This window comes from Salmo salar, unplaced genomic scaffold, assembly GCF_905237065.1.
Source record: "Salmo salar unplaced genomic scaffold, Ssal_v3.1, whole genome shotgun sequence".
Classification (NCBI taxonomy): Eukaryota; Metazoa; Chordata; class Actinopteri; order Salmoniformes; family Salmonidae; genus Salmo; species Salmo salar.
In genome coordinates, this window is record NW_025548161.1 from 133982 (window position 1) to 148307 (window position 14326).

At 42.0% G+C, this 14326-nt stretch overlaps 1 protein-coding gene across 2 annotated transcripts in view; it reads left to right on the forward strand.

The window, feature by feature from the left end:
* LOC123723899 (erythroid membrane-associated protein) overlaps positions 1–13378 on the forward strand; it is a 99316-nt gene extending 85938 nt beyond the window's left edge. For both annotated transcript variants that reach the window (XM_045711976.1, XM_045711977.1), the window contains 7 exons: positions 1768–1788; positions 2044–2064; positions 7024–7044; positions 7312–7332; positions 11598–11618; positions 11788–11862; positions 13049–13378. In XM_045711976.1, coding sequence (XP_045567932.1) covers positions 1768–1788; positions 2044–2064; positions 7024–7044; positions 7312–7332; positions 11598–11618; positions 11788–11862; positions 13049–13233 — 365 coding nt within the window. In that variant the 3' untranslated portion in view covers positions 13234–13378. The remainder of the gene's footprint in view (positions 1–1767; positions 1789–2043; positions 2065–7023; positions 7045–7311; positions 7333–11597; positions 11619–11787; positions 11863–13048) is intronic.
* The last annotated feature ends 948 nt before the right edge of the window (positions 13379–14326 follow it).

Below are 14326 nucleotides of genomic sequence, written 5' to 3' on the forward strand. Positions count from 1 at the left end.
TGTACTGGGTAGACCAGAGGAACCAGGCTCTGAGGGGTGACCAGTCCTCTACTGGCTGTACTGGGTAGAGAGGAACCAGGCTCTGAGGGGTGACCAGTCCTCTTCTGGCTGTACTGGGTAGGACACAGGAACCAGGCTCTGAGGGGTGACCAGTCCTCTTCTGGCTGTGCCGGGTGGAGATTTAAACAGAACATGGCCAAGATGTTCAAATGTTCATAAATAACCAGCATGGTCAAATAATAATAATCACAGTGGTTGTAGATGATGCAACAGGTCAGCACCTCAGGAGTAAAGGTCAGTTGGCTTTTCATAGCCGATCATTCAGAGTTAGAGACAGCAGGTGCAGTAGAGAGAGAGAAGGAGAGTTGAAAACAGCAGGTCTGGGACAGGTAGCACGTCCGGTGAGCAGGTCAGGGTTCCATAGCCGCAGGCAGAACAGTTGAAACTGGAGCAGCAGCACAACCAGGTGGACTGGGGGACAGCAAGGAGTCATCAGGCCAGATAGTCCTGAGGCATGGTCCTAGGGCTCATGTCCTCTGAGAGAAGAGAGAGAGGGAGACCTCACTAATGCTCTTGTGGCTGAATGGAAGCAAGTCCCCACAGCAATGTTCCATCATCTAGTGGAAAGCCTTCCCAGAAGAGTGGAGGCTGTTATAGCAGCAAAGGGGGACCAACTCCATATTAATGACTTCCCTGAAGAGTGGAGGCTGTTATAGCAGCAAAGGGGGGACCAACTCCATATTAATGCCTTCCCTGAAGAGTGGAGGCTGTTATAGCAGCAAAGGGGGGACCAACTCCATATTAATGACTTCCCAGAAGAGTGGAGGCTGTTATAGCAGCAAAGGGGGGACCAACTCCATATTAATGACTTCCCTGAAGAGTGGAGGCTGTTATAGCAGCAAAGGGGGGACCAACTCCATATTAATGCCATTGATTTTGGAATGAGATGTTCAATGAGCAGGTGTCCACATACTTCTGGTCATGTAGTGTATAAATCTCATGATTCAATGATTATTTAATTACACTATCCCACTATCTTTATTTAATTTTTACACCAGATGAACAGCTGAGTAAATAGTTTGTGTCTGTCTATGTTCCTGTCTGCCTATGTGTCTATGTACTTGTCTTCATGTTCTTGTACCCATAATGCATCATGTTTTATCTACTGTCTACAGAGGTCAGAAAGGAGAGGATGTAGTCTGTCTTCATTTACGTCATTTAGCAGACGCTCTTATCTAGAGCGACTTACAGTAATGAATGAATGCATTTCATTTCATACATTTATTTTCTTCTGTGCTGGCCCCCCGTGGGAATCGAACCCACAAGCCTGGCGTTGCAAACACCATGCTCCACCAACTGAGCTACAGAGAAGGCTGTCTGTCTATGTACCTGTCTCCATGTTCTAGTACCCATAATACATCATGTTTTATCTTCTGTCTACAGAGGAGGTCAGAATAGAGAGGATGTAGTCTGTCTTCATGTTCTAGTACCCATAATACATCATGTTTTATCTACTGTCTACAGAGGAGGTCAGAATAGAGAGGATGTAGTCTGTCTCCATGTTCTAGTACCCATAATACATCATGTTTTATCTACTGTCTACAGAGGAGGTCAGAATAGAGAGGATGTAGTCTGTCTTCATGTTCTAGTACCCATAATACATCATGTTTTATCTACTGTCTACAGAGGAGGTCAGAATAGAGAGGATGTAGTCTGTCTTCATGTTCTAGTACCCATAATACATCATGTTTTATCTTCTGTCTACAGAGAAGCTCAAAAAAGAGAACGGTAAGTTGTGTGTGAAAGTCTGTGTGCTTCCACAACTGCATGCATGTATTTCATTAATGTAAGTGAAAACTGTGTTCCTGTCTGTCTGTCTGTGTTCCTGTCTGTCTGTCTGTGTTCCTTTCTGTCTGTCTGTCTGTCTGTCTGTCTGTCTGTCTGTCTGTCTGTCTGTCTGTCTGTCTGTCTGTCTGTCTGTCTGTCTGTGTCTGTCTGTTCTAGTACCCATAATACATCATGTTTTATCTTCTCTGTCTACAGAGGTCGTCACAAGAGAGAGGGGTGAGTTGCACAACTGCATGTATTTCATTGATTTAAGTGAAAACACTTTCCTTAAAAATATATACACTATATATTATACTGATTAACTACACTATATATTACACTATATATTACACTATATATTATACTGATTAACTACACTATATATTACACTATATATTACACTATATATTATACTGATTAACTACACTATATATTACACTATATATTACACTGATTAACTACACTATATATTACACTATATATTACACTGATTAACTACACTATATATTACACTGATTAACTACACTATATATTACACTGATTAACTACACTATATATTACACTGATTAACTACACTATATTACACTGATTAACTACGCTATATATTACACTATATATTACACTGATTAACTACACTATATATTACACTGATTAACTACACTATATATTACACTGATTAACTACACTATATATTACACTATATATTACACTGATTAACTACACTATATGTTACACTATATATTACACTGATTAACTACACTATATGTTACACTATATATTACACTGATTAACTACGCTATATATTACACTATATATTACACTGATTAACTACGCTATATATTACACTATATATTACACTGATTAACTACACTATATGTTACACTATATATTACACTGATTAACTACACTATATATTACACTATATATTACACTGATTAACTACACTATATATTACACTATATATTACACTGGTTAACTACACTATATATTACACTGATTAACTACACTATATATTACACTATATATTACACTGATTAACTACACTATATATTACACTGATTAACTACGCTATATATTACACTATATATTACACTGATTAACTACGCTATATATTACACTATATATTACACTGATTAACTACACTATATATTACACTATATATTACACTGATTAACTACACTATATATTACACTGATTAACTACACTATATATTACACTGATTAAATATTACACTGATTAACTACACTATATATTACACTGGTTAACTACACTATATATTACACTATATATTACACTGATTAACTACACTATATATTACACTGGTTAACTACACTATATATTACACTATATATTACACTGATTAACTACGCTATATATTACACTATATATTACACTGATTAACTACACTATATATTACACTATATATTACACTGATTAACTACACTATATATTACACTGATTAACTACACTATATATTACACTATATATTACACTGATTAACTGCACTATATATACTAAAGTATGTGGACAACTCTTTAAATTAGTGGATTCTATTTCAGCCACACCTGTTGCTGACAGGTGTATAAAATCAAGCACACCGCCATGCAATCTCCATAGACAAACATTGTCAGTAGAATGGCCTTACTGAAGAGCTCAGTGACTTTCAACGTGGCACCGTCTTAGGATGCCACCTTTCCAACAAGTCAGTTCATCAAGTTTCTGCCCTGCTAGAGCTGCCCCGTTCAAGTGTAAGTGCTGTTATTGTGGAGTGGAAACATCTAGGAGAAAAATGTGTCAGCCGTTTAGTGGTAGGCCACAGAATCTCACAGAATGGGACCGCCAAGTTTTGAAGCGCGTAAAAATCGTCTGTCCTCGGTTGCAACTCTCACTACCGAGTTCCCAACTGCCTCTGGATGCAACGTCAACACAATAACTGTTTGTCTGGAGCTTCATGAAATGGGTTTCCATGGCCGAGCAGCCGCACACAAGCCTAAGATCACCATGCTCAATGCCAAGCGTCGGCTGGAGTGGTGTAAAGCTCGCCGCCATTGGACTCTGAACTAGTGGAAATATGTTCTCTGGAGTATAGAATAACGCTTCACCATCTGGCAGTCTGACAGATGAATCTGGGTTTGGCGGATGCCAGGAGAACGCCTACCTGCCCCAATGCATAGTGCCAACTGTAAAGTTTGGTGGAGGAGGAATAATGGTCTGGGGTTGTTTTTCATGGCCCCTTAGTTCCAGTGAAGGGAAATCTTAACACTACATCATACAATGACGTTCTAGACGATTCTGTGCTTCCAACTTTGTGGCAACAGTTTGGGGAAAGCCCTTCGCTGTTTTAGTAGGACAATGTCCCCGCGCACAAAGCCAGGTCCATACAGAAATGTTTTGTTGAGATCGGTGTGGAAGAACTTGACTGGCCTGCATAGAGCCCTGACCTCAACCCCATCGAACACCTTTGGTATGAATTGGAACGCCGACTGCGAGCCAGGCCTAATCGCCCAGCATCAATCGATCAATCAAATATATTTATGAAACCCTTTTTACGTCAGCCGATGTCACAAAGTGATGTGCAGAAACCCAGCCTAAAACCCCAAACAGCAAGCAATGCAGATGTAGAAGCACAGTGGCTAGGAAAAACTCCCTAGAAAGGCAGGAACCCAGGAAGAAACCTAGAGAGGAACCAGGCTCTGAGGATTGACCAGTCCTCTACTGACTGTACTGGGTAGGACAGAGGAACCAGGCTCTGAGGGGTGACCAGTCCTCTACTGGCTGTACTGGGTAGACCAGAGGAACCAGGCTCTGAGGGGTGACCAGTCCTCTACTGACTGTACTGGGTAGGACAGAGGAACCAGGCTCTGAGGGGTGACCAGTCCTCTACTGGCTGTACTGGGTAGAGAGGAACCAGGCTCTGAGGGGTGACCAGTCCTCTACTGGCTGTACTGGGTAGAGAGGAACCAGGCTCTGAGGGGTGACCAGTCCTCTACTGGCTGTACTGGGTAGGACAGAGGAACCAGGCTCTGAGGGGTGACCAGTCCTCTACTGGCTGTACTGGGTAGACCAGAGGAACCAGGCTCTGAGGGGTGACCAGTCCTCTACTGACTGTACTGGGTAGAGAGGAACCAGGCTCTGAGGGGTGACCAGTCCTCTACTGGCTGTACTGGGTAGACCAGAGGAACCAGGCTCTGAGGGGTGACCAGTCCTCTTCTGGCTGTACTGGGTAGAGAGGAACCAGGCTCTGAGGGGTGACCAGTCCTCTACTGGCTGTACTGGGTAGAGAGGAACCAGGCTCTAAGGGGTGACCAGTCCTCTACTGGCTGTACTGGGTAGAGAGGAACCAGGCTCTAAGGGGTGACCAGTCCTCTACTGGCTGTACTGGGTAGAGAGGAACCAGGCTCTGAGTGGTGACCAGTCCTCTACTGGCTGTACTGGGTAGACCAGAGGAACCAGGCTCTGAGGGGTGACCAGTCCTCTACTGGCTGTACTGGGTAGAGAGGAACCAGGCTCTGAGGGGTGACCAGTCCTCTTCTGGCTGTACTGGGTAGGACACAGGAACCAGGCTCTGAGGGGTGACCAGTCCTCTTCTGGCTGTGCCGGGTGGAGATTTAAACAGAACATGGCCAAGATGTTCAAATGTTCATAAATAACCAGCATGGTCAAATAATAATAATCACAGTGGTTGTAGATGATGCAACAGGTCAGCACCTCAGGAGTAAAGGTCAGTTGGCTTTTCATAGCCGATCATTCAGAGTTAGAGACAGCAGGTGCAGTAGAGAGAGAGAAGGAGAGTTGAAAACAGCAGGTCTGGGACAGGTAGCACGTCCGGTGAGCAGGTCAGGGTTCCATAGCCGCAGGCAGAACAGTTGAAACTGGAGCAGCAGCACAACCAGGTGGACTGGGGGGACAGCAAGGAGTCATCAGGCCAGATAGTCCTGAGGCATGGTCCTAGGGCTCATGTCCTCTGAGAGAAGAGAGAGAGGGAGACCTCACTAATGCTCTTGTGGCTGAATGGAAGCAAGTCCCCACAGCAATGTTCCATCATCTAGTGGAAAGCCTTCCCAGAAGAGTGGAGGCTGTTATAGCAGCAAAGGGGGACCAACTCCATATTAATGACTTCCCTGAAGAGTGGAGGCTGTTATAGCAGCAAAGGGGGGACCAACTCCATATTAATGCCTTCCCTGAAGAGTGGAGGCTGTTATAGCAGCAAAGGGGGGACCAACTCCATATTAATGACTTCCCAGAAGAGTGGAGGCTGTTATAGCAGCAAAGGGGGGACCAACTCCATATTAATGACTTCCCTGAAGAGTGGAGGCTGTTATAGCAGCAAAGGGGGGGACCAACTCCATATTAATGCCATTGATTTTGGAATGAGATGTTCAATGAGCAGGTGTCCACATACTTCTGGTCATGTAGTGTATAAATCTCATGATTCAATGATTATTTAATTACACTATCCCACTATCTTTATTTAATTTTTACACCAGATGAACAGCTGAGTAAATAGTTTGTGTCTGTCTATGTTCCTGTCTGCCTATGTGTCTATGTACTTGTCTTCATGTTCTTGTACCCATAATGCATCATGTTTTATCTACTGTCTACAGAGGTCAGAAAGGAGAGGATGTAGTCTGTCTTCATTTACGTCATTTAGCAGACGCTCTTATCTAGAGCGACTTACAGTAATGAATGAATGCATTTCATTTCATACATTTATTTTCTTCTGTGCTGGCCCCCCGTGGGAATCGAACCCACAAGCCTGGCGTTGCAAACACCATGCTCCACCAACTGAGCTACAGAGAAGGCTGTCTGTCTATGTACCTGTCTCCATGTTCTAGTACCCATAATACATCATGTTTTATCTTCTGTCTACAGAGGAGGTCAGAATAGAGAGGATGTAGTCTGTCTTCATGTTCTAGTACCCATAATACATCATGTTTTATCTACTGTCTACAGAGGAGGTCAGAATAGAGAGGATGTAGTCTGTCTCCATGTTCTAGTACCCATAATACATCATGTTTTATCTACTGTCTACAGAGGAGGTCAGAATAGAGAGGATGTAGTCTGTCTTCATGTTCTAGTACCCATAATACATCATGTTTTATCTACTGTCTACAGAGGAGGTCAGAATAGAGAGGATGTAGTCTGTCTTCATGTTCTAGTACCCATAATACATCATGTTTTATCTTCTGTCTACAGAGAAGCTCAAAAAAGAGAACGGTAAGTTGTGTGTGAAAGTCTGTGTGCTTCCACAACTGCATGCATGTATTTCATTAATGTAAGTGAAAACTGTGTTCCTGTCTGTCTGTCTGTGTTCCTGTCTGTCTGTCTGTGTTCCTTTCTGTCTGTCTGTCTGTCTGTCTGTCTGTCTGTCTGTCTGTCTGTCTGTCTGTCTGTCTGTCTGTCTGTCTGTCTGTCTGTCTGTCTGTCTGTGTCTGTCTGTTCTAGTACCCATAATACATCATGTTTTATCTTCTCTGTCTACAGAGGTCGTCACAAGAGAGAGGGGTGAGTTGCACAACTGCATGTATTTCATTGATTTAAGTGAAAACACTTTCCTTAAAAAATATATACACTATATATTATACTGATTAACTACACTATATATTACACTATATATTACACTATATATTATACTGATTAACTACACTATATATTACACTATATATTACACTATATATTATACTGATTAACTACACTATATATTACACTATATATTACACTGATTAACTACACTATATATTACACTATATATTACACTGATTAACTACACTATATATTACACTGATTAACTACACTATATATTACACTGATTAACTACACTATATATTACACTGATTAACTACACTATATTACACTGATTAACTACGCTATATATTACACTATATATTACACTGATTAACTACACTATATATTACACTGATTAACTACACTATATATTACACTGATTAACTACACTATATATTACACTATATATTACACTGATTAACTACACTATATGTTACACTATATATTACACTGATTAACTACACTATATGTTACACTATATATTACACTGATTAACTACGCTATATATTACACTATATATTACACTGATTAACTACGCTATATATTACACTATATATTACACTGATTAACTACACTATATGTTACACTATATATTACACTGATTAACTACACTATATATTACACTATATATTACACTGATTAACTACACTATATATTACACTATATATTACACTGGTTAACTACACTATATATTACACTGATTAACTACACTATATATTACACTATATATTACACTGATTAACTACACTATATATTACACTGATTAACTACGCTATATATTACACTATATATTACACTGATTAACTACGCTATATATTACACTATATATTACACTGATTAACTACACTATATATTACACTATATATTACACTGATTAACTACACTATATATTACACTGATTAACTACACTATATATTACACTGATTAAATATTACACTGATTAACTACACTATATATTACACTGGTTAACTACACTATATATTACACTATATATTACACTGATTAACTACACTATATATTACACTGGTTAACTACACTATATATTACACTATATATTACACTGATTAACTACGCTATATATTACACTATATATTACACTGATTAACTACACTATATATTACACTATATATTACACTGATTAACTACACTATATATTACACTGATTAACTACACTATATATTACACTATATATTACACTGATTAACTGCACTATATATACTAAAGTATGTGGACAACTCTTTAAATTAGTGGATTCTATTTCAGCCACACCTGTTGCTGACAGGTGTATAAAATCAAGCACACCGCCATGCAATCTCCATAGACAAACATTGTCAGTAGAATGGCCTTACTGAAGAGCTCAGTGACTTTCAACGTGGCACCGTCTTAGGATGCCACCTTTCCAACAAGTCAGTTCATCAAGTTTCTGCCCTGCTAGAGCTGCCCCGTTCAAGTGTAAGTGCTGTTATTGTGGAGTGGAAACATCTAGGAGAAAAATGTGTCAGCCGTTTAGTGGTAGGCCACAGAATCTCACAGAATGGGACCGCCAAGTTTTGAAGCGCGTAAAAATCGTCTGTCCTCGGTTGCAACTCTCACTACCGAGTTCCCAACTGCCTCTGGATGCAACGTCAACACAATAACTGTTTGTCTGGAGCTTCATGAAATGGGTTTCCATGGCCGAGCAGCCGCACACAAGCCTAAGATCACCATGCTCAATGCCAAGCGTCGGCTGGAGTGGTGTAAAGCTCGCCGCCATTGGACTCTGGACTAGTGGAAATATGTTCTCTGGAGTATAGAATAACGCTTCACCATCTGGCAGTCTGACAGATGAATCTGGGTTTGGCGGATGCCAGGAGAACGCTACCTGCCCCAATGCATAGTGCCAACTGTAAAGTTTGGTGGAGGAGGAATAATGGTCTGGGGCTGTTTTTCATGGCCCCTTAGTTCCAGTGAAGGGAAATCTTAACACTACATCATACAATGACATTCTAGACGATTCTGTGCTTCCAACTTTGTGGCAACAGTTTGGGGAAGGCCCTTCGCTGTTTTAGTATGACAATGTCCCCGTGCACAAAGCCAGGTCCATACAGAAATGTTTTGTTGAGATCGGTGTGGAAGAACTTGACTGGCCTGCATAGAGCCCTGACCTCAACCCCATCGAACACCTTTGGTATGAATTGGAACGCCGACTGCGAGCCAGGCCTAATCGCCCAGCATCAATCGATCAATCAAATATATTTATGAAACCCTTTTTACATCAGCCGATGTCACAAAGTGCTGTACAGAAACCCAGCCTAAAACCCCAAACAGCAAGCAATGCAGATGTAGAAGCACAGTGGCTAGGAAAAACTCCCTAGAAAGGCAGGAACCCAGGAAGAAACCTAGAGAGGAACCAGGCTCTGAGGATTGACCAGTCCTCTACTGGCTGTACTGGGTAGAGAGGAACCAGGCTCTGAGGGGTGACCAGTCCTCTACTGGCTGTACTGGGTAGACCAGAGGAACCAGGCTCTGAGGGGTGACCAGTCCTCTACTGGCTGTACTGGGTAGAGAGGAACCAGGCTCTGAGGGATGACCAGTCCTCTACTGGCTGTACTGGGTAGACCAGAGGAACCAGGCTCTGAGGGGTGACCAGTCCTCTACTGGCTGTACTGGGTAGAGAGGAACCAGGCTCTGAGGGGTGACCAGTCCTCTACTGGCTGTACTGGGTAGAGAGGAACCAGGCTCTGAGGGGTGACCAGTCCTCTACTGGCTGTACTGGGTAGACCAGGGGAACCAGGCTCTGAGGGGTGACCAGTCCTCTACTGGCTGTACTGGGTAGACCAGAGGAACCAGGCTCTGAGGGGTGACCAGTCCTCTACTGGCTGTACTGGGTAGAGAGGAACCAGGCTCTGAGGGGTGACCAGTCCTCTACTGGCTGTACTGGGTAGACCAGAGGAACCAGGCTCTGAGGGGTGACCAGTCCTCTTCTGGCTGTACTGGGTAGAGAGGAACCAGGCTCTGAGGGGTGACCAGTCCTCTACTGGCTGTACTGGGTAGAGAGGAACCAGGCTCTAAGGGGTGACCAGTCCTCTACTGGCTGTACTGGGTAGAGAGGAACCAGGCTCTAAGGGGTGACCAGTCCTCTACTGGCTGTACTGGGTAGAGAGGAACCAGGCTCTGAGTGGTGACCAGTCCTCTACTGGCTGTACTGGGTAGACCAGAGGAACCAGGCTCTGAGGGGTGACCAGTCCTCTACTGGCTGTACTGGGTAGAGAGGAACCAGGCTCTGAGGGGTGACCAGTCCTCTTCTGGCTGTACTGGGTAGAGAGGAACCAGGCTCTGAGGGGTGACCAGTCCTCTTCTGGCTGTACTGGGTAGGACACAGGAACCAGGCTCTGAGGGGTGACCAGTCCTCTTCTGGCTGTACTTGGTAGACCAGAGGAACCAGGCTCTGAGGGGTGACCAGTCCTCTTCTGGCTGTACTGGGTAGAGAGGAACCAGGCTCTGAGGGGTGACCAGTTCTCCTCTGGCTGTGCCAGGTGAAGATTATAACAGAACATGGCCAAGATGTTCAAATGTTCATAGATGACCAGCAGGGTCAAATAATAATAATCACAGTGGTTGTCGAGGGTGCAACAGGTCAGCACCTCAGGAGTAAATGTCAGTTGGCTTTTCATAGCCAATCATTCAGAGTATCTCTACCGCTCCTGCTGTCTCTAGAGAGTTGAAAACAGCAGGTCTGGGACAGGTAGCACGTCCGGTGAGCAGGTCAGGGTTCCATAGCCGCAGGCAGAACAGTTGAAACTGGAGCAGCAGCACAACCAGGTGGACTGGGGGACAGCAAGGAGTCATCAGGCCAGATAGACCTGAGGCATGGTCCTAGGGCTCATGTCCTCTGAGAGAAGAGAGAGAGGGAGACCTCACTAATGCTCTTGTGGCTGAATGGAAGCAAGTCCCCACAGCAATGTTCCATCTTCTAGTGGAAAGCCTTCCCAGAATAGTGGAGGCTGTTATAGCAGCAAAGGGGGACCAACTCCGTATTAATGACCATGATTTTGGAATGAGATGTTCAATGAGCAGGTGTCCACATACTTTTGGTCATGTAGTGTTTCTACCTAATGTTAGATAATAGCAGGTGTCCACATACTTTTGGTCATGTAGTGTATAAATCTCATGATTCAATGATTATTTAATTATCACTATCTCACTATCTTTATTTAATTTTACAGATGAACTCAAAGAAGAGCTGAGTAAGTTGTGTGTGTGTGTGTGTGTGTGTGTGTGTGTGTGTGTGTGTGTGTGTGTGTGTGTGTGTGTGTGTGTGTGTGTGTGTGTTCACATGCGTCTGTGTGTGCATTGTCATGTTTTTAAGGTTTGCTCACCAACATGTGGGTTCTGACTATCTGTTCTTGTCCTCAGGGGAAGCTAAAGAAACCATCCAATCCCTCTCCACCTCTCCAGATGGTCAACAGAAAACACAGACTCCTTCCCAAAGTAATCAGTCTTTATGATTCTAATGTTTCCTAGAATTACTGGTCAGTTTATTATCTCTATCTGTCTCTCTCTCTGTCTGGTCAGTTTATTATCTCTATCTGTCTCTCTCTCTGTCTGGTCAGTTTATTATCTCTATCTGTCTCTCTGTCTGGTCAGTTTATTATCTCTATCTGTCTCTCTCTCTCTCTGGTCAGTTTATTATCTCTATCTGTCTCTCTCTCTGTCTGGTCAGTTTATTATCTCTATCTGTCTCTCTCTCTCTGTCTGGTCAGTTTATTATCTCTATCTGTCTCTCTCTCTGTCTGGTCAGTTTATTATCTCTATCTGTCTCTCTCTCTTTCTGGTCAGTTTATTATCTCTATCTGTCTCTCTCTCTGTCTGGTCAGTTTATTATCTCTATCTGTCTCTCTCTCTGTCTGGTCAGTTTATTATCTCTATCTGTCTCTCTCTCTCTCTGGTCAGTTTATTATCTCTATCTCTCTCTCTCTGTCTGGTCAGTTTATTATCTCTATCTGTTCTCTCTCTGTCTGGTCAGTTTATTATCTCTATCTGTCTCTCTCTCTCTCTGGTCAGTTTATTATCTCTATCTGTCTCTCTCTCTGTCTGGTCAGTTTATTATCTCTATCTGTCTCTCTCTCTGTCTGGTCAGTTTATTATCTCTATCTGTCTCTCTCTCTGTCTGGTCAGTTTATTATCTCTATCTGTCTCTCTCTCTGTCTGGTCAGTTTATTATCTCTATCTGTCTCTCTCTCTCTGTCTGGTCAGTTTATTATCTCTATCTGTCTCTCTCTCTGTCTGGTCAGTTTATTATCTCTATCTGTCTCTCTCTGTCTGGTCAGTTTATTATCTCTATCTGTCTCTCTCTCTGTCTGGTCAGTTTATTATCTCTATCTGTCTCTCTCTCTGTCTGGTCAGTTTATTATCTCTATCTGTCTCTCTCTCTCTCTGTCTGGTCAGTTTATTATCTCTATCTGTCTCTCTCTCTGTCTGGTCAGTTTATTATCTCTATCTGTCTCTCTCTCTGTCTGGTCAGTTTATTATCTCTATCTGTCTCTCTCTCTGTCTGGTCAGTTTATTATCTCTATCTGTCTCTCTCTCTGTCTGGTCAGTTTATTATCTCTATCTGTCTCTCTATCTGTCTGGTCAGTTTATTATCTCTATCTGTCTCTCTCTCTGTCTTTAATAGAGTCTGAGGGGATTGAAGGGATGGAGATGGAGTCTTTACCAGGGAGGAAGTCTGGTCCTGGTCCAGGGAGGGAGTCTGCTCCTGAGATGAAGCCTTTACTGGGTCCTGCTGGACCACAGAAGGATGATCTGGATGAGCTGGAGAGGGGAGGAAGAGTTACTACAGAATTTAACTGTGTGCTATAGGGTTACTATAGAGAGACTATAACTATAGAGCTGAGTTACTATAGAGAGACTATAACTATAGAGCTGAGTTACTATAGAGAGACTATAACTATAGAGCTGAGTTACTATAGAGAGACAGTAACTATAGAGCTGAGTTACTATAGAGAGACTATAACTATAGAGCTGAGTTACTATAGAGAGACTATAACTATAGAGCTGAGTTACTATAGAGAGACTATAACTATAGAGCTGAGTTACTATAGAGAGACTATAACTATAGAGCTGAGTTACTATAGAGAGACTATAACTATAGAGCTGAGTTACTATAGAGAGACTATAACTATAGAGCTGAGTTACTATAGAGACTATAACTATAGAGCTGAGTTACTATAGAGAGACTATAACTATAGAGCTGAGTTACTATAGAGAGACTATAACTATAGAGCTGAGTTACTATAAGAGACTATAACTATAGAGCTGAGTTACTATAGAGAGACTATAACTATAGAGCTGAGTTACTATAGAGAGACTATAACTATAGAGCTGAGTTACTATAGAGAGACTATAACTATAGAGCTGAGTTACTATAGAGAGACTATAACTATAGAGCTGAGTTACTATAGAGAGACTGTAACTATAGAGCTGAGTTACTATAGAGAGACTATAACTATAGAGCTGAGTTACTATAGAGAGACTATAACTATAGAGCTGAGTTACTATAGAGAGACTATAACTATAGAGCTGAGTTACTATAGAGAGACTATAACTATAGAGCTGAGTTACTATAGAGAGACTATAACTATAGAGCTGAGTTACTATAGAGAGACTATAACTATAGAGCTGAGTTACTATAGAGAGACTATAACTATAGAGCTGAGTTACTATAGAGAGACAGTAACTTTCTATAGAGACCTATCCCTCCTAACAAAGCTGAGTTTCTGAGTATATAACTGAGTGATATGAATCTTGGTGAGACAGAGTCCTCTGATCAACGTGTTAGTCACTCCTCTATAATCCACTTCCAGTAGTTAGTTCTTTACTTTTTGAAGTTTTACTACCCATGTTTGTGTTATGGGTTTATATCCATTTCCTGGTTATTCTATATATGTGTTCC